Source organism: Micrasema longulum, unplaced genomic scaffold (genome assembly GCF_059751315.1).
Source record: "Micrasema longulum isolate JH-2025_06_02 unplaced genomic scaffold, ASM5975131v1 h1tg000096l, whole genome shotgun sequence".
Lineage (NCBI taxonomy): Eukaryota > Metazoa > Arthropoda > Insecta > Trichoptera > Brachycentridae > Micrasema > Micrasema longulum.
In genome coordinates this window covers 413,070-435,665 of record NW_028277302.1, presented here as the reverse complement: position 1 = coordinate 435,665, position 22,596 = coordinate 413,070, and the positions used below count along the sequence as shown (strand labels likewise).

Below are 22,596 nucleotides of genomic sequence, written 5' to 3'. Positions count from 1 at the left end.
ACATTAGGGCACCTATCATACATTGTTTTTCCGCACATTCGCCTGAGGGATCGCATTTCAACAGCATTCAGTCTACTTTCGTCCCTTTTTTTCCAACTCCATGCTTCGCTTCCATACATTAGGGTTGGTACCAGAACTCCATTATGAACTGCTAATTTAGCCTCTTGCGATAGACACTTATTTGCTACGACAGACTTTAAGGCACCATTAACTCTGTTACCGGCACTAACCCTCCTTTCAATATCCTTGTCCATATTTCCATCTCTAGTAAACATACTACCCAGATATACAATCGATTTTATCGCTTACGATTTTATCGGTTAATTATTCCAATTCAGAAAAAGGTACAATATGACCTATGATAATAAAAGTTTTTTATTCCAGGTACTAGAATTGTGGAAGTTTTTATAATGACATCAGGAATAAAAAAGAAATATGACGTTCTTCAACACATCAAGTGAAATGTACTCCAGTATATCCGAGTTAGACCATCGTAATCGTTTGCGTCACTCTGGATACAAAGAGCGACACAAAAGTCAAGATAATGACAAAACGTTTACATTTGTCGAAACTGACTACACAAATTCAAGATTGAATTCATCTTTAAGGTTTGACGGAAAATTAGATCAGTTTCTGGACTTCAAAGAAAATCTGCAGAATATTGACGGAAGTCAAGAAGTTGTCAGAGAAATCGCAACCTGGTCAAATAATGCTAACGTTGAAAATTCAACGTTCCTCTACTACAACTGGTCTAACGAAATAAAAAATGTGACTTTGAAGAACTTCGGAAATAATGGAACTGGAAATTCTTGGTGGGACATCGTCCCTACACATAGTGAAGTGGACTTTTCTGGTGATGAGAGTGAAGTGCAAAATTGGTGGGCCTTATTGGCTTTGTTTCTTGTGCTGGCTACCGCTGCTGGGAATATTTTGGTCTGCCTGGCAATATGCTGGGAGAGGAGGCTGCAGAATGTGACCAACTACTTTCTGATGTCATTGGCTGTTACAGATCTAATGGTAGCTGTTCTGGTGATGCCCATTGGTATTCTAACGCTCTTTCGGGGTAAGTTTCTATAATTATATAACATTTTTATTGTTTTTAAACATTTGTTTCAGATTATTGGTCTAATTGTCAACATTGTGCCATTTCAAAAAATATTGCATTAAAATAAATTATATAGATCCATTTACTAATATATTTACAAACAGAAACGTATTTATCAATGTATGTACTAGAAATGTAAAACGTTTTTTTATGTCATTATAACAAGCCACGGTACCAAAATGCATACCAATAAATACTCTTATACACAATAACAATATGAAACGAGAGAGAGAGATAATTTCGCGCGCGATGAAGGCCAGCCTATACCACTACCACCGTATGCCAATTTCTCTTAGCTTTGCTAAGATTGGTCCGTTTGCTCTCGCTTTGAGCATTAACAAAGGGTTTTTTCATGTTTTTAGTGGTTATATTTTAAATATGACATATATATTTTTTTTTTTTTTGCACCACAACAGGCCAAGAGGCCCAATAACAGTGGTGAATTACATCACAGAACACCGAGGCTTGAGAAAAATCACATTTTAATTTTTGTGTTCTCACCGGAAATCGAGCCTGAAACCTTCCGTGCGTGAGTCAAGCGTCTTGAGCACTACACCACGGAAGCCGCCTATATAATACTTTTGACATCAAATAGTTGATTGAAGCAATTGCCCAAGAATATTTCATAATTCAGATTCAAAATATCTTATTTTTGTATGTGTTTTGACTACACAGCACCGAAATAAGCAATTTTTTAGCACAGTAAGGAAAGGGTAAAATAATTCCATTTTAATTTATATTATTTTCTCAGTTCACCAATTTAATTACCTACCGCATTGCAACAATTCACAAATTCCATATTTAAATAAAACTGACAGCTGTATTTTTACTTCAAACAAATGATGTCTCGTGTGATCTGCATGAAAAACTAACAACAAATAATATTCGTACCGCTATCTTGCTTTATAAAGTTATCGCTAAAGTGTCAGCATTATTATCATCACCGCATCCAATATCTAAAAAGACTGATGCACAAAGCAGAATAAGAAAGAACCTAACATCCGCATCATTCCCGCATTAATATCTGGTGGAGCGAGGGGGAACACTTCAACACGTGTGAGTCGATTTCCATTGCATATTAAGTGGCAGAAAACGTCCTTAGTAACGTGTGTGTTGGCTGACCTTGTTGGACCATCTTAGATCAGTTCATGCGCTCTCTAAGCTACCGAGGAATTAACTTTTGCGCCTCTCTCTCTCGCGTCACCAACTTTGATTTTAAAAAGTTTTGTAGTTTTGAAATTATACCACCCATGACGTCACCAGTTCAAGTCTCTGAGTTTTACCGACATTTAAAAAAAGAACCCCGTAAATATGCAAACACTCTAAACATATAAGGCTATTAAACCTACGATGCTTAAAAGTATGTAGTTTATTTTTATCATAACATATTTTTTTAACTTTTCGTACATTTTCGACTAACTTACTTATACAATTAAATGCTCTTATTTGTACCGCGTGCAATAACACATTATATATATATTTAATTTTCCGCAGCACTCAACTTTTTTACTATAAAATAAAACGGGTTGTGGTTTTATTTTTTATTTTAAATTATAATATATAAATAAAACACTTTGTCACCACATGCTAAGGATTTATTCAAATGATTTAGAGAACAAGTTAGTTTTAAATTTCTTCCGAAACATCACTTCACTTTCACAGTTTCGGACCTCTGCTAGGAGAGCATTCGATGCCGTAGGGCCTGCGGCCTTAAATGCGCGTTCGCCGAATTTAGTGCGCTGTTTGCGTAGAGGTACAATAACTTTTGCTTTCGACGTAGATGTAGCTGATCTAAGCGTAAGACGTATGTCAGCTAGTCTATCTGGAATGCAGAGTTCCCTTAGATATTCTGGAGCAGAGTTGTGCAGTGACTTATACATAAGCAAACAGAGTCTGTATTCCACCCTCTGGGGAAAACGTAGCTAGTGTAATTCCCGAAGTAGTGGAGTGATATAACTGCACTTAGAGATTCCAAAAATAAGTCTAGCTGCGGCATTCAATACAAACTGTAGGCGAGTCATTTTATTCATTGGTAGACCTGCGTAGATACCATTACAATAATCGACTCTAGACACTACAAACGCATTTATCAATTGACTTTGTCAACTAGTCTAACATAACAGCGATACAAGAGTTAAAAAAACATATTACTTAATTAAAATATGAATGCACTAGTCCCCACGGTGTTTAAGTTGCAAATAATTGATATTAAAAATAATATTTCCTGGAGACCTGACATTTAATAGGACCTTTAAGTTTGTAAGTGAAAATTCTTGGTGTAAGTTCATTGTAATTTATTATAAAAATAAAAGACGAGTGATTTAATCCACAAATTTTGAATATCCAGTGACCGCTTTCATTGCTTTCGCGACATCTTCGAGACTGGTATCTTTATTCACGAGTTCAATGTATTTATACAAAACAGAGGTGAGGATAGATAATTCAAAGTTTTATGAAAGTAAATTAAACTAGTTATTTTTATCTTTATTTTTTTTTTTTTTTTTTTGCACCACAACAGGCCAGGAGGCCCAATAACAGTGGTGAATTACATATTTGATGAAATCTTCAAATAAAACTACATCTCATTCGGAATAAAATTGGTTAATCCAAGATTTAATCAAAAATATCGCCTTATGAAAATCACATAAATGGTTTCTGGTTAATACGAATCCATTTCTAGTTATACCAGGTTCCGGGTATCAATAGCATAAGCCATAACGCTCCCTAATAGTTTTCCATTTTCTTCTTTCTGAATCCAGAAATTCGATGCTATTCCCGGATTCCTGTTCATTCGGCCGCAACCCGTCGCTAGAGATATCTCTAGGACAATAGAAGACTTGGGGATACATAGCGGTGTGAAAAATAATCGAAGGATGACAGTCGAATAAAACAATCGAATTATTAACTGGATTTAAAATAAACACGTTTACTTGAATTGTGGTTGAATAATCGGAATCTGGATTTACAAATCAAAGGTCCAGAGGTTTAACGAACGTAGTTATGCAGAAAGCAGCCAGCTATAGAAAAGTGAAACTAAGATAATATCACGTTTGTAAAAACAGTAAATAATCAAATCTACAAAACAGATGGAATGTTTTTGACTTAGACAAATAATAAACAACTAAAACATTAGTTTTTAAGTAGAAGTTAAGTATTTAGTTACGTGTTTGACCAATTTTAGTAGTAGTTTTAAAGTACCGCAAGATTTTGCTGTGTGTGTTTTCTGCAAATTGGAAAATGCCGATTTTGAGATCAACACTATTTTAAGAAAGTGATTTTTAAAGTTTTTTTTTTTGGATAAAAGTGGCTTGGATGTTTTGAGGAGAACATAGAATTGACTTTACTGCACCTTCACGTCTCATTTTTTTAAATAGTGGACCGGCTGTTTTCTCCACAACTACGTTCAATTGAAAAAAGATTCAAAATTGTGAAACTTTTTCTATCGTGATCAAACTCAACGATAAAAATAATATTTGAAAATTCTAAAATTTATGCATCTGTCATATATGTGATTTAAAGGACCAATTTACACGTGTTGCAACATTTTTCATTCTGCCATAGTTTTTACATCCATATCTGTTGATTTTGTTGAGTGAGTAAACTTTCAAAATAATTATAATTATAATCACATTTCAACTAAACACATTTCGACCACATTGTCAGCCTTGCGGTGTAATGGTCGGCGCCTTTGCTTACCACGCAAGTGGTTTTGGGTTCGACTCCCGACATGGTTAATTTGAAATATTTATTAAAAAGGGTGTTTTTACGCTAGAATATTTCATAGTCCCTGGACTAGTACCCGGAGCATAAGACTGATCATCTTACCTTTATGTCACAAAAATGATCAAGATGCGCTTGCAATTGGTGCACATATGCAGTGCCTTATACACCATTAGTTGCGGAAATGGTGATGATGAAACACATTTTTGAACCGTCACGCAGTTTTCTGAGGAGGTAAGCAGATAAGATCAATACGTTTTTTTGCGTATAGACCTAGCTTCCTCTACATTTATACATCTTTACATGTAACTCACAAATATTCGGACATTTGACATGATTGTCCATCTTCAGTATTTTTTTTTTCAGAAACCTTTATTTATGCGGGTAAGATTCATCTAATCGAATTATTTCACCTACATACAAGGCAACGCCTGAAAATATTATTTTTTTCAATTTCTATACTTCTTCATGGACCAGGTGGATTTATCAACAATATTACGAGTTTGTCCAAATTTTTGGAGACAAAAACTGGATTCGATTCTCTGGGGAGCTGTTTATATTAATATTACAACAGAGATGAAGAACATTTAAGAGAATGTAATATATATTTTAATATATTTTATATTATATTTTATATTATATTTTATATTATATTTTATTTAATATATCATCGTTATTTTAATATACATATGTATTTATTTGATAGGCAATATATTTTCTTAACTTACTTTGGATACTTTGTGGAAATCTGTTATAAGTTCTGAGTTTATACACTATTTTTGTTTGTTTACTATAAATATATATGTAGAGCTGTTGATTTCCCAAATAAAATAAAATAAATAAATTATATAGATCTGTGCTCAAAGATTCAATGTGGCGTAACCAGGTTTGTTTTCAAATCATTTTGAAAAAAAACGTTGTTAATGACTTTTGTTTAAAACCGTTTGGTATCCTATCATTCGATTATTGAAATCGATCATTTAAGCTCACCCCTATGGTGCCAAACTCGTGTTCTGCTGACTACTTACTTGGTACAAGAGATTTGTTGTACCGTACCGCAGTCGCCACTTTAGGTACAAGGTGTTTAGGAATTGTTTGAGCGGAAAGGGTTGATCGAATTCCATATTGTAATTGAAATGCACAACTTATTATTAAATTCACCACAGAACAACCGCGTGTCATAGAATTTACCTGAATACAATTAAATTAAAATAAACCAATTCAAAAATAAAATTGCTAGGTCAAATTTTACAGTAGGTGTTTATTTTGTATGAATAATAAATGTATTTAAGAAAAATGTTTGCAATTGGTTGCTGTTCATCGATAGGGACGAGGTTGTCAATTTTTTTAATGTTCGAGATTAGCAAAAATTTACAAATCTGCTTTCCTTCCATACTTTTACTTTTATTTGCTTTTTATATATCTTGATATTTTATGTTTTTTTTATTATATACTTTTGTATAATTTAATTTAGTACGTACTTTTATTTGGCATTTGATTTATTGCTCCTATTTCTTATATTTTTTTATAGTATTGAGTGAGTTTCTAGAAAATATATCTCAATTATCATTTCAATTTTGTTTTTATATATATATATATTATTTTTCTGTTGAAATCAATGATACTCTTATTTTGATTTTTTTAATACTACTATATTTTACCATTATTTTGTTGATTTTAATGATACCATTATTTTGTAAATTTGAATATGTGTGATTCTTAATTTGTATAATTTATATTTTAAAAATTATTTCTGATAATCTTTTTGCATTGTATTTTTTTGAATTTTACTATTGACATTTACCTTTTTTTCTAGATTCTATGTCATTATAATTTGATCTAATTAATTTTACTATGTATTTTTATTGTTATTTATTGTGGCTTGACACGGGCATAGCCTAAAAAGCCTTAATAAGTTCATTAATATTTAAACTAGTGTAGTTTTTGAATGAATAAATATATATAAATGAATAAATAAATAAATAAATACAAAAAAAAATTATAACATGTTATAACAGAGATAAAAAATATTTTTTAGAAGAGAATTGTATTTACATGGGTTATGAGCTGTTATTGGCTGGTTTAAGTGGCCTTTTTACACGGATATCCATATCCTTGTGTATAATGTACACTATTCTGCCTATGTTTGTACGTCCGCATTTCTTAAATTTCTCCATCTATTCATTTTTGTGAAGCATAAGAGCTGAAACCTTTATCAATGCCGGTGAGATTCATATGAATGAATTACTTCAGCTGAATTGTATTTAATTTTCATTCTTCTTGGACCGTTGCGTTGGTTTTATCAAAAATATTTTGAGTTTGTCGAAATGTTGACATACATGGGCTAGGATTCAGATATTTAAGATCTTTCAGACCTTCATATTACAACAGAAATCTAAAACAAACAACATAAGCCTCCATGGTTGTGGTCGGGTTGTGGTCCTGTGGCTAGTGTCTCGGACTCACGGACCAAAGGTCCGTAGTTCGAATCTCTCTCTACCACAACTCGATTCCACTTTCTAATAATGAGTTATTTACAACTCATTGAAAATGGCCCTCAAAATTAAATCTTTGGGTAAATCATAAGAACGCAAAAAGTTATTTAAAAAAAAAAAAAATACACGGAAGGTTCCGGGTTCGATTACCGGTGAGAACGAAAAAAATAAAAGTGACTTTTTTCAAGCCTGGGTATTTTGTGATGTAATTCACGACTGTAATTGGGCCTCCTGGCCTGTTGTGGAGCAATTTAAAAATAAAATAAAATAAATCAATAAAATAACAATGGACGGGATATAGGAAGACGATGAGGAAAGAGATGAAGCGTATGACCCGTCATAGACTGATTTAAGTGGCTACTTTAATCACCGTGTAACATTGAGCATCATTCTGCCTATTTGAACAAATATGTTTTTTAAATTCTTCCATCTGTTGTTTTTTGTGAAGTTCGTCATTTCATGTTCACTCCCTAGTTAGAGCATATGGTGTTCACAAAGATCCACCTGAAATCTTTGTCGGTTACCAGCTCCGGTGCATCCTCCCAAGTCAAGTTCGCGTCCTGCAGTTCTAACATGAACTGCCAACGATCAGTCGGCAGTGGACGTCGAGAACCTGATGCCTTGTAAAGTAGGCACGCGAGGTTAAGGCTCTCAGGAGGCATCCGCAGTACATGGCCAAGATAACCGTATCGCCTTCACTTAGTGACAGATGCCACCGGAGTTTGATGCGTCCGTATTCTTGTCAAACAATTGCACACCCAAAATTCTTCCGAGGCACCAATTCTATGAACCAGGACAATTACATGTTAATGCGTATATTTCGTTTTTTCGAAAATGTTGACCTGATCTTTGCTATTAATTAATGTTTGGCCAAATTTTATTTTTTACCATTAAAAGAAAATAAAAGATAGTTATCTATTTATATTTAGTTGTACCTTCCATGTCGCAAACGTACCATTTATCCAGCCAATTACTGCTCAGTCAACCAGCAAAATAACGCTCACTGGCAGATGAAACGAAATAGTGCAATGAGATATTTAACAAAACCAATTTTTTTTCATTTAATTTTAATATATCCTGTTATCAGCAATATAATTTTTTAAAGTTTTGTATTTCTGAAATTATTCCGCGTGTGACGTCTCAAGTTCTTTGCAGCTTGTTCTCGGCCAGTTCTACCAATTGGTCCGCTGACGGAAAATAATTCGGAAATCTTCCAGAACTCTTTTATCATTGGTTGATTCATATAAACTTGTGATGACGTTCAAAGTAGTTTTTTATTATTTTTGTTCATTTTTAAAAAACTTTGACGTACTCGTACAATTCCTATTTGATTTTATTTGATTCTATTTTCCCATAAAGCTGATGATTCTAATTTTATTCAGTTAAATAGACCAACGATAGACATATACTAACCATAATTATCTGACCTGACAGGACCTTGAGTTCAAGGGAGCTAAAGAATGAGATAATTCGGCACATAACGACATTAAACCTCAATTATGTCTCAGCGTCATTGAAAATATGGACCATCGGATAGAGGTATGCCACCGAAGCCGTGGCGAGCGTTTGGCTGATATTTTGTTACAAACATAATTGTCATAAATCTTTCTATCATAATAAAAAAAATTTTAAAAAAAATCTGAAAACTTTTTGTTTTATTTACAATTAACATCGCGCGTTATGATTGGACCACCCTTTACATAAATGTCATATTTTTTTATTTATTAAATCAATATCTGTTGACCTTGCAGGGCTTTTAAACTTTTATAACACAGAGAACACATAAAACAGTAGTTTTATGTTTACTATACTGATAAAAAAGCAGGGTAATAAACAAATACGACAGTTATTATTTTTATATACTGAATGTCGAAACGAAATATTACACTCCACTGACTTGACTTTTGGTTAATTAAAAAAAACATAGATGAAATCACTGTTTTACAATGTATAAGCTCAAGGCTGTAGTCTGATAAAAAGGAGGTAAATCAAACGATTTTGCTATTTTAAAACTGCGTTCTTGTAAAATATCGCCATCAAAAAAATATGGTGGGAGCTTGAATAAGTTTTTCCTATTTTTTTGTGAAAATAATTGTTTTATTTTAAAAAATAAATTAACAACATGTTACTGAAAGTATTGTCCATCGCTAACGACTGCTTTATCCTATCTTTCTGGCAGCAAACGAAAACCATCTCGTAAAAACGACTCAACTTTTGAGGTTTTCCATGAATCGATCGATCAGAACAAGTGGCAATCGGAAGGAGCAATGTCCGGTGAATATGGCGAGCGGGGTAGGATTTCCCATTTAAGCGTTTTCAAGTATGTTTTGACTGGCTTTGCAACATGTACCCGAGCGTTGTCATGCTAGACAAGCTTTTCGTTGTGGGTCTCTTGGTATCGCGGCCATTGTTCCTTCAATGCTCGGTTCAAACGCATCAATTGCAGTCGATAGCGATCTCCCGTGATGGGTTCGTTGGGTTTGATAGCTCGTAATGCACTAAACTCAGCTAATAGTGGTGCAGATTAGAGGTGATGACAAATATGATGATGGTCAGGGGCGAATACTTCTTTTAATCGATTATTTGCAGCTTACCATATTTTTTTAACACCGGAAGTAATGTTTTATGTTACATTATTATAAGAAAAATCACATTTCAAAAAATATATAATGCTGTTTTTAGGAAGTCAATTTACATCATATTTCTTTATTCCATAGAGCGACCAGTTGTGCCTCTATTGGCCAAAATTATTACTACTGGATTACACGAGATTACTCTGCTGAAGAATTATAATGTCAAAATGCATTATGTAACTTAGTAGACATTATAATAATAAATATGTACATCTCCCTTACCCTCTCCTCAAGCATTCTTGTACTAATCCCGCCCAATTTACAATAACTTACTGTTCTTACCCATAAAATACCCATCTTGTTTTATTTCACAATCTGACAGATGGTAAAATAATTGACTTCTTAAATAATATTATTTGTGAATTTGCAACTTACACATGAAATGTGATCCCACCGAGCTATCATTTAAATGTGATTAATTTCAGCAGTATTTTGACACTCAAAAATGACACAGCATGGCATAATTGAATTTAAATGGGCAGTTGCGTACTAAGCGACGTCTACAGAGTAACTAATGGCCAAAACGTGAAGCTACTCATTTATGAGTAGTTTAGTCGGCTTCAGTTTAATACGCGTACGTGGTTTCTGGACTATTAAAATTCTTTGATTTTAATCATTGTTTTTGATCATCGAAAAAGAAATTCGGAAACCAAGCTTTTTTCTAAATTAATATAAACAAATTTAAAATACGTCTGATACACTTAATCACAATTTGTAAAATGCCAAAATAAGGAAAATTAATACGCAAACATGATAAATTATGTGGTTATAAATATTGAGTGAATTTTTTTTAAACGTAAACATAATAAAGAAGTCAGGAAATCAACATTATTTTGTTATTTACGTCCCAGCGGGTGGTAAACCTATTACTTATATTATTAACCTATAAAATTGAAATTATTTTTTAGCCTGTCAAAATTGTGTTCAAGGCTTGTTGATCGTTAATTTCTGTGATAACTCGGGTCCGTAAATCAGAACTGCTTTTTTCCCAATCATGTTGAAGAAAATTGGGTAGATTCTATTTTGCGATATGCGTTAAAAGTGTCAATCCTGGAATTAAATGAAAGGACAAGTATTTACGTTTTCCTCAATTTGACGCTGGTTCTTATCAGACCGTATTAAATTTGTATTTGTTGACGCGCAGAGGATTTTTTAAGAACTGTTTTTTTTTATAATTTTGTACCTAATCTGATACAGGCATTGCCTACAAAAAAATATACAAAAAAAAATATTAAAAAAAAAAATCACAATTCACGCGGCAGACAGTCTAGTCCGAAGAACACAATCGTAACTGATACTTACGTAACTTTTGGTCATTTTTTTGTCGAGCAAATATTATGGCAAGGATTCATAAAATAATAAATGCATTCTAAAAGTTAGCCTGCCATGCAAGAGGTCTCGGGTTTGATTCCCGACATGGTTGAAATGAAATATTTATTTAAAAGTGTGTTTTCCAACAAAAATATTTTATAGTCCCTGGACTAGTACCCGAAGCGTAAGACTGATCATCTCACCTTCATGAAACAAAAATGATCAAGATGCGCTGCGATTGGTGTACCAATGCAGTGCCCTATGCACCATTAGGTGCGGAAAGGGAACGATGACGATGATGGTGAAAAAATATGAGATGCGACAATATACGTCCAAAAAAAAACCTAACAAATTCCAAAAAAAATTTTTCTCTTGGAACAAAATCAAAACAAAACCGACCATTTGTGGGTAACAATATGATATTAGAAAGGATCGATTTGTTGAATCAACTCTTAAAAGGCTGTGGTAAATAATCCCTTTTTGCTCGGTGATACAACATCGTGTTACCACTAGTAAAAAACGGAATAATCTTAAGTTCAGACGTTTGAAGAAAAAAAACATGTAGATATACTGTTAATTTTTTTTTTCCATAATGTATGCAAATAAACATATGACTTAGCCTTGTTATAGCAAAATAAACAAAGAATATTTTACAATACAATGATATTTGTTCCTAAAATTATAAACTCTAATAAAAAAACAGAATTTTGGAAAAAAATTGATCGGAACCAGCATGAACACGATCACAATACTAGAGAAAAGAACAAAATTAGACTTCCATTTAGGAAAAAGGCAAAGTCACAAAATTCAATTTTATTTAAAGCAATCAAAAAGTATTAAGAAATGGAAAAAAATATTTATGAAGAAAAAAAACAAATCAAAATTTAAAATAATGGTCAAGACATATGTGATAAACAATTTATAAATTAAATATATTTGCAATGTTATTATTAGAACACACATAACAATATGTATGATATGTGTGCCCTACTTTAAGATTTAAATAAAAAATAAAAAACTTGTTTAAAATCACAAATATGCCGTGCATCCCCCATCACTGTCATCAACCGACAAAAGACGAAATCTATTTTAGACAACACCCGCCGCAGAACAGCGTCTCTGTCTTCCTTGTTATGACTTCTATCTTCGTGCACTCTTTTGTACAAGGTATCTGTAAAGATGTGTTGCTGAATTAGCGGACATTAATTATTCGCGTAGTAAGGAAATTTTTTTTGGATTATTATTTATCATAGTTATACAAGTTTTACTTTCCAAATCGGGTGTAACAATATCCAATTAAAGATTTCAAAAAATACAAATATATCTTTTGAAAAAATAAGAGAGATATATCAAGTCTTGAATCCTATATCGACTAGTGTGACATCACAGCCACACAAGAGTTAAAAATTATTAGTTGAAAAGATCTACGTAGCGAATGCAGATGAATTGATGGAAAGTCTTTAAACCGTATCTTTTTTATATTATTATATCATTGTCGACTGTTTTTTTCTGTAAAATAGATAAAGCATATAACACATAAAATTTACTTTAAAGACGCAAAATTTTATCCTTGCTTATTTTTGTCGAGTATCTGTTCTTGGTCATTCAATATGTGAACATCCTAGAGGATAAGGATGTGTGCACATTAAAATACAATGCAGGATTACATAAGGGTAGTTATTGATCGTAGAATCGGTATTCTGCTTATACGTGAAAGGTTTTTGTCATCCCTGCGGCTTCGGAAAAATGCATTCGCTTAACAAAGTCGATATCAAAGACTTTCGGTTCGGTGCAGCTTTTACTGTGTTTACTTTTCTGAAACCAACTTGTGAAATAAAATGATAAAAGCTTTTGGTTATAACTATTTCAGGCTTTCAGGAAATTCCAGAGTTTCTGAAATTATGTAATAAAAAGTGTAAATATTTCTAAGGCATATTTTTATACAGAAATGAATTATTTTTTTGCAACAGGGGGGAAAACGTTTTCGAAAAGGGAATATGGGAGTCCAAGCAACTATAGGACGTACGACCTGTTATTGATTGGTTTAAGTGGCCACTTTACACACTGTTATCCTGAGGATCCAGCCTGTGTACAAACATTTGGACTTTTACAAAACATTTTATTGTTTTACTTGTTGATGTTATGAATTTTAAAAAAATACCGTATTGGAAATATACTTTTGAAACTGAATTAAATATAAAGAAACACAGTTTTTGCTGCCATTCGTTTGCAATCGGGTTGTGGTCCCGTGGCAAGTGTTGCGGACTCATGAATCAGGGGTCCGAGCTTCGAACCCCACTCTTCACCAACTTGATTTCCATTTTCTTAAAGCGAGTAATTTATAACTCGTTGAAAATAGCCACCAAAATTGAAATATTTGGGTAATTTATTAGAACGATAATATTTATTTTTATATAAAAAAAACATTGATCATGAAGGAGAATGAACGTTTAATATAAGGCATATAGAAGTCTAGGCATTTACGGGGCTTAAAATTCGTCATTAGCTGATTTAAATGGCGACTTTACACACTGTAACATTCACCATTCTTCCATCTGTCGGTCTTATTTTTATTCTTGTAAGACATATAGCCCGCAATTTCTCAATACAGAAGACAAAGTTTAAAAATTTATATTAGAGATAGTATAGCAACATAGTAAAGTTGCCATAAAACATAAATTAACCCATATTGACCATTAACATTTTATTTTTCAATGGCTGACTAGATTCTTAAAATATATCCAACCTTCCATCCACTTGGAATAAATTATTTATCGTTCATTGAACTTTTGGAAGGGGAGATTGACAAAAAAAAATGGTTGGTGATGTAGTATCCTTCTATTTAGTGCAGATAAAATATAAAAAAATGCGTCAACGGATGAATATATTATTTTATGTAGGTAAAATATATTTGATAATTTGCGGCAGTTGGATAAACTCATTAATGAAAATGTTTTAACTTATTGTATGTGTGTAAGGTGTCACTCAAACCATCTCGAAATGTAAGCATCATCATAGCATAACATCATAGCTTCAACTCTATCCGGATGAATTTTATAATTTGGAAACCAAAATGGTGGAAAAGAACTTAGGAATACTTCGGCAGAAAGAATTATACAAAATAATAGATATTAGTGGATTTTAAAATTATTTCGTTACTTTTAAGATAAAATCTAGTTATTTTGAAGCACGTTTTACAATGTTTTCAACCTGATAGTTAAATTTCATTGAGGAGTCGAGGATAACTCCGAGGTCTCTAACCGTTGGTCGATAATCCCGAGATTATGATGAGCATTGGTTTGTATGTTCCTGATAATTACCTAAGACAGCGTCAGCATAGATTGTTTCATATTCCGATATACAGGACCAACCTGCCGATGGTTATGCCTGTTGGCAGAGCTACCGCTATAGCTACAGCTACGTTCTATGTATCCGAAGGGGTTTTCCGGAGCAAGATTCTCCTACTACTTTGACATGAATCTCTTTCATGTATTTTTATTTTTTAATAATATGTACGTATTAAATGTATGTTTGTAATGTATGTGTTATATTTAAATAAATGAATTGAAATAAATAAATTGAAATTGAAATTGAATTGAAATTGAAATTTGAAAATCTCGCGGTAGCAAAGCATTGCCGGGTTTAGCTCGTTAGCTATAAAGGAATTAGAAAAATACTTTTATTAAAAATCTTAGAACTACAAACTAATTACTAAGCAAATCAAAATCAATCTAGCTTTTATTTTGTATGCTAGACAATGACAATACAATAACTTATCATTTGAATGGACAACAATCCAACATTTCTAATAGTATTTATTTTTCACCGAACTACGGTCGAACGTAATCCGAAACAACCCGACCGCAGGTTTTTGATTGAGGCGATTTTTGGGTAAAACTGGCCGAAACCGTGTTTAACCCGAATCATCGATCGGTCACTAATATGTAGATGCCCTGTGGGCGTAAATAAATTACTTTGAGGTTTTCGGCTCGATGCAACGCTTATTGTTTCCTTCCACGAAACTCCTCTATAAAATAAAATGATGTTGACATAGAACGGAGCTTACGTTATAACAATTTCGGGCTTTAAGGATATTCCAAGGTTTCAGGATTCTTGTGATAAACGGCCGCTAAACATAAATAAAGCCCACGACAGAGGAAAGCGGAGGAAAATGATGGAAGCCTTTGTCCTTTTGTACAAAGATGCGGGCTTCTCCGGTCATTTAATGTTTAATCATGACAAAAGACTTAAAGTGGTAAGTGATTTTTCATTACAATAATAATTGTATACAAAAGTCTGGTATAATCATTTATCGCGTTTTTGTTTTGTTTAACATCTAGTTTTTAATTCATTATTTTATTTGATTACAATGCTCTAAAATGGAATGTCAAGTAGATGAAAGTGAGCACGTTTGACACCTTCTGTTCGCGTTTAGCGGCGGTTTACGAGAAAGACGTTCGTACTTCAGACTGTAGTCGGGTAAAACGCACGCAAAATGAGGAAATCATGCGATTTTGCCATTTTAAAAGTTTTTTAAAAATCACGCAATAGCAAAAAATAAAAAATGATAAATTAGATAAAAACACAAATTTTTAAAGGTCTTTTCTATCAAAAATATACCTTAAAGTTTTGAATAGCTAAAATATAATTAACAAATTACCACAGAGATGGAGAATACCTTCAAGAAGGGAATATGGAAGTCTAGGCATTAACAGGGCTTAGGACCTGTCATTGGCTGGTTTAAGTGGCCACTTTACACACGGTGTAACATTCACCATTTGCCTATGTTTGAACATCCGTACTTCTTAAATTCTTCCATTTGTTGATTTTAGTGAAGTTAAAGAGCATAGGCGCATCCAACAAAAGGCAACTTAGCCTTTTGTTGGATGCGGTTTCTGGACTATTCTTAATTCTATGCCCCGAAATCATTATTTGGAGGTTCGAACATTATAATATACGTGTGCATTATTAACAAGGTGAGAAAGGGTTGAAAGTGGTTAGTGTTACTTTACGAGGGACGTTTTGAAAGTATGGGGATTGTAAAAGCACCCCCAATTTGTATTTTCTTGTAATTATCAGACTTAGGTTTTTTAAGTGTTTTAGTAATTTTAAGCCCGTTATGAAGACGCGAGAGAAAATTCCGTCGCGCCCTGACAGCGCAGCGTGACGTTGAATATTAATTTAGAATATTAACCCATTAATTGTTCATTATTTTGAATACAGAATCAACCACGTAGCAACCATTATGCACCATTAATTATTCTCTCCAGGTAAAAATTCAGTCACTCGACCGTATAAGATTTATTTTTTATTTTATTTATTTATTCATTCAAAATTACAAAATTAAATATTTATAAACTTATTAAGGCTTTTTAGGCTATGCCCGTGTCAAGCCACAATAAATAACAATAAAAATACATTGTAAAATTAATTAGATCAAATTATAATGACATAGAATCACAATCTAGAAAAAAAGGTAAATGTAATAAATAATCAAATTCCTAAGAATACAATGCAAAAAAGATGTTCAGAAATAATTTTTAAAATATAAATTATACAAATTAAGAATCACACATAATCAAATATACAAAATACTGGTATCATTAAAATCAACAAAATAATAGTAAGATATGGTAGTATTAAAAAAAAAAGAACACAAAATAAGAGCATAATTTTAATCAACAGAAAAAGAATAAATATATATAAAAGTATAATTGAAATGATAATTTAGTTATGTTTTCTAGAAATTCACTCAATTATAGTAAGAAATATAAGGAATAGGAGCAATAAATCATGTGCCAAATAATAGTACGTACTAAATTAAATTATACAAAAATACATAATAAGAAAAACATAAAAATTAAAAATTATAAAAATTAAAAACATAAAAATTATAAAAATTAAAAACATAAAAATTAAAAACATAAAAATTAAGATGATGTCAGAATTTAAAAAAATTACATATTTGTTGTTTTATTTTTAGAATTTATTTATTATCATATTATATAGATAAAATTGAACATTTATACAAAGTTGCGTTGACTATTTAACTGAAGTTATTATTCCCGTTCTAAGCCAGTGATTTTTTTTTTTAAGTAATCAATACACAGAAATACTAACAAAGGTAGAAGACATAGTAAAAATGTAGTAATAAAAAAATAGAAAAAAAGGTTGTAAGAAATACAGTACAAAATGTATTTCTAACTCCAGTAAAACACGTTGTAAAAGCAAAAAACTAAGTAAAAATCATTGTAATATACATAGTAAAATACGTGGTAAAACACCCAGTAAAATACGGAGTAATAACAAACTACATAATAAGAAACATAGTAAAATACATGGTAAAACACCCAGTAAAATACGGAGTAATAACAAACTACGTAATAGGAAACATAGTAGAAGACATAGAAAAAAACACTTTTTTTACAACCCAGTAAAATACGTAGTAAAGACAAAATACATAGTTAGAAACATAGTTAAAGACATCGTAAAAAATATGCTTTTTAAAACCCAGTAAAATGCGTAGTAAAGACAAAATACATAGTAAGAAACATAGTAAAAAACACTTTTTTTTAAATTTGTATGGCAAAAAACATTTTTTTTTAAACATAACAAAATACGTAGTAAAAAGAAAACAACATGGTTAAAAACAGAGTAAAAGAATTAATAAAAAAAACGTATGTATACAGTAGAAAAACAAAAAAAAACAGTAAAAACACAGTAAAAACACAGTAAAAAGTAATGAAAAATCAATGACTACTTGACTAAAATTGAGACCTTAAAAATTGTGCACAAAATAACACTGGGAAACATACAAGACGACGACATAATATTAGTAAAAAATGCTGACATACACAAATATAACACCAGACAACAACAACACTATCATATTGAAAAAGCAAAGACTAACACAGGACAGTCAAAAATACTACATAATGGACTTAAACACTACAACGACTTACCTTACTACTTGAAAACTTTTACTGGAGACAAATTTGAAATCAATCTGAAAAAGCACATGATGACTGAACTAACTACACTAGACGAGACATAAAATGACTAGACAATATAAAATTTCTAATGTAACCCTAACGGGTTTTTTTAAATTGTAAATAAATAAATTTAAAAAAATCAATGAAAAACTAAAAAAATATCATTACAATTCAAATAAGCCATCTTACAGACACCATCGACCCTTCAGAATCTCTGCGACCAATTTCACCGAGGAAAATAGGCAGTAACTTCTTTAGTTTGTGGCTCTTACAATATTTCCATGGTTCTGGCATTATAATATATGTGAAAGAAGTCCTAACCATTTGTAAGGAAATCAAATCGCTACTGGAACTCCGAGTCTCATAATGATGAGAAACCGATGGATGTGTATCTTTGTTAGTGTGGGGACCACACTGCCCTCAGTAAATATTGCTGTCCATCAATATTTCATTACGAACCCGGGACTCGGGACCTCAAGGATGAAAAGTGAACGCGCTGCCTCGTAGTCCACCACCCAATGCAATTGATAGCGCGTTTGCCAACGCGCCATCCTGAGTTCGATTCCGAGCAGCGTCATTTATAGATCAGTATCTGAAGCTCAAGACTGATCAGCTGGCCGTCATCTAACAGATGATATCAAGACTCTGCGCTTTTTATATCAATGCAATGCCAAATGAACCACTGAGTTAGTAAAGAATGATGAATGGTAATTATATTTATGCAACTATATTTTTCATCGAAATTTTTGTTTTTAAAAGACCCAAAGGCATTAAAAAAAAAATGGTGTTTTATTATTTCGAGGACTCAATGGTTTGAAAGCATGTTCTTTATTAATTTGAGAAATTCCCCACGTCTTTATTGCAGATAAGTTAGTTAAATACCTCCCTTAAATTTGCACCTTATTAACTTTTGGACGTAAGCGTCGCTTAAAATTTTATATTTTTCATAATGCCTTAACCCTTTCATCCGAGTGTTCATTCAAATACACACAAATTTTAAGATTTTTTTACTTTTGTATGAATTTCAAAAGCAGGGAGTTTAAAAAAAATACTATGAAGAAACTTTCTGTAACGGCATATTTTGTATTTAAAAAAAAAAGTCATATTTGTATACCGTTTGTCCGAGGACGGCAGATAAAATAAGGCACTTTTTCGGGTTGTTGGGTGGTTTTAGGTCCTATAAAAGACAGTTCATCAAAAAACAAAGAATATAGACACGCATAAGGTAAATATCTACCTACTTGTGTAAAAAAGTCATAACTCTTTTTTTTTTATACATTCTTTACATAACGGGGTAGGATTATAGAAATGATGAAATCGTTATGATGATAATATCAATGCGGTCTTCATTATTATTCATATACATATATATGTATATAATCTTTGAATAAATTTAATAGCGGTGCTTAATTATTTGTAAATAAATATTTTAACTATTACTAATCGAAGCGTAAAATTATTCAATAATATATTTATTAAATGAAATATTTTACCATATAGATGTGCGTTTATTATTACTTTATTGTATTGTTTTCTTTTTTTGTACTATCAATTAATTGCAGAATTGAATTATAAAATAACTATAAATTATAAATAACAAATTTCCATGTACTATTAAATAATTTTTCTGCATTCCATTTTTTTAGTTGTTAAATTTTAATTATTTTTTATTATTTTTATTATTATTTTGTATATTGTTTTGATTATTTTGTAGATTGTTTTGATTATTTTGTATATTGTTGAATCTTATCGATTATTGTAATGGTATCTACGCAGGTCTACCAATGAATAAAATGACTCGCCTACAGTCTGTATTGAATGCCGCAGCGAGACTTATTTTTGGAATTTCCAAGTTCAGTCATATCACGTCACTACTTCGGGAATTGCACTGGCTACGTTTTCCACAGAGGGTGGAATACAAACTCTGTGGGCTTATATATAATTTACTGCATAACTAAAACCCTTAAGAAACTTAAAACCCCCTTGTTCTCTAAATCATTTGAATAAATTCTTAGCATTTGGTGAAAAAGTAATATGAAAAAGTACATTATTTTTCTTAAATTAAAAAGTTAAAAGTAAATTAATATCTTTATATAATCACTTTGTAAAGCGCCCTTGAGATATTATATTACGAAAATTGCGCTTTATAAGTTATCCATAATTATATTATATTATAATTATATGTTCTGGATTTATATATAGGAGAGTCCCGACTTAACACGGAATTTTCTAACAAGTCGGGATATAAAAAAAAATATAATTGTACTTTGATAAAATTGTGTATTTTGTGCATTAAATAAAAGATTATAAAATGTAATTACTTGACACTGAATCTACGTGCCGTTGAAATGATTTACCTTTGGCCTCCTGCCAATCTTGATCAAATGACTGGCATAGTAGTGACATCTGTGACAAGCGAGTGTCACTACTTCACTTCAATTGACAATTTTTTTTTTTTTTTAAATATGCTACTTGGAGGACTCTAGATAATAGATCTAGAAGGGTTAAATAAATATCCAAAATACTGTATTATTAAGCTTATCTGTTACATATTTGTGTCAGACAAGCCTTTAAAGTTCGCTTACGTAAAGTAATGTTCGAATATTATATAAACGACCTAGCCATTGTTAACTTATGCTCAGGTGCAATATGTTCTAACAAGGCATTTACTAGCGTAAATAGCAGGTCCGTTATGCTCGTGAACTATTTATGAACACCTTGAAAAAGAGTTTACGTGCATTTTCATAAATTCTTACAAAATGTGGTCAAACACGAAAGCTTATAATTAAGTGTAATGTCAGCGTATTATTATATTACAGCACTATTTAATTTAGAACACTCCAATAGTAGATCAACGCACCCTTTCTACCCTTTTTTACAATGACTAAATCGAGTAAATAAAAATTTAAAAAAATGAAATAAAAATAAAAGTAAAATCTAGTTAAAAGGAATATAACGTAGGCATTCTACGAAAAAACATAGTTCTGCTGTTTTCTCTTAGCCTTACATGCCCAATGTAGACAATCTGCTCCATTTTTTAAAATATTTATATTTATTATGTTTACGGCCTACGCCAATTACAACAGTTACATGAAAAAACATGAATCCAAGAAACTGAACAAAAAGAACATAAAACTATGTAGCAAAGACAAACAAGGGCAAAACAGTAATGAGATATAATATATTCATAAAAACGAAAAACATAAGACTTCGAGCTAAACAATGTCAATCCAACTCCAACAGTAGCAAATGCATTACTGAAAAATTGAATTATTTTTCCATCTGACAGATTGTAGAAGAAACAAAATGGAAATTTCGTTAGTGTTGCCAGGGTAGTAAATTTTTTTGTCCGACTTTACTCATCTAATGAAAATTAGACCTCGGATTAAACAACGCCGTGGGGGACATTTGAACAACATTATCTTTAAACATCAAATATTATTTAACATGATATAAATACCCGTTTTATGTAAAATAAAATTTGTTTTATATTTTAAGTTTAAAGTTCATTAATTTAATTACTCTTATTGAATGACCCTTTACTTACCTACTCTGTTGTGTCAATCAATGTTTCTGCGTGCACAATAAAATTTTAGAGAAATTAACAGATCGCTTATTTTTACCTTACATTTGTGTTATCATTATTTTTTTCCATCAAGCAACATTATCATAAATTTTACTATAAATGACTTAAATTTGACTATAATTTTTATAAATAAGGGAGTTCAATATTTTTTAAGTATTTTGTTTATTTGTTATGTTCGACCTATAAACTAAGGCAAAAAAAATAAATTATATGCCTATCGTATTATCAGCGCTGTAATTTTTTAAAGTTTTGTGTTTCTGGAATAACTCTGCGTGTGACATCAGGGGTTTTTATCTGTCAGTTCTCTTGATCGGTTCATTTACGTTAAAACAAATCGGATATCCTTCTAAACTCTCATAATAAAGGTAAAATAGGGAATATTACACAGTGTGTAAAGCGGCCACTTAAACCAACGTGTGACAGGTTGTAAGACCTCTAAATACCTAGACTTCCATATTCACTTCTTTCGAACTTTAGAATATTCTGGTTTTTGCTTGAGGTAACACGATGTTGCCCAGCCCTTTAAGAGTCAAAAATAATATTGGAATTAATGTATACTATGCTCTAGCACAATCAATTATCAATTACGGAAAAATAGGATGGAGAGGAACAAGTAAAACTACATTAAAGCCATTAATGTAAGCACAAAAAGACTTACTGAGAGTAGCCAACAAAAAACCTCACCAATACTCTACAGACAGGCTTTCTACAGAATTTCCAGTACTAGACATAAGACAAATATACATAATGACAA

At 31.6% G+C, this 22,596-nt stretch overlaps 1 protein-coding gene across 1 annotated transcript in view; it reads left to right on the top strand.

Annotated features, from left to right (window-relative positions):
- Positions 1-384: 384 nt before the first annotated feature.
- Positions 385-22,596, top strand: part of 5-HT2B (5-hydroxytryptamine receptor 2B) — a 252,571-nt gene continuing 230,359 nt past the window's right edge. The window contains exon 1 of the mRNA XM_088235731.1: positions 385-1,063. Within this exon, the coding sequence (XP_088091857.1) occupies positions 436-1,063 (628 nt within the window). The 5' untranslated portion in view covers positions 385-435. The remainder of the gene's footprint in view (positions 1,064-22,596) is intronic.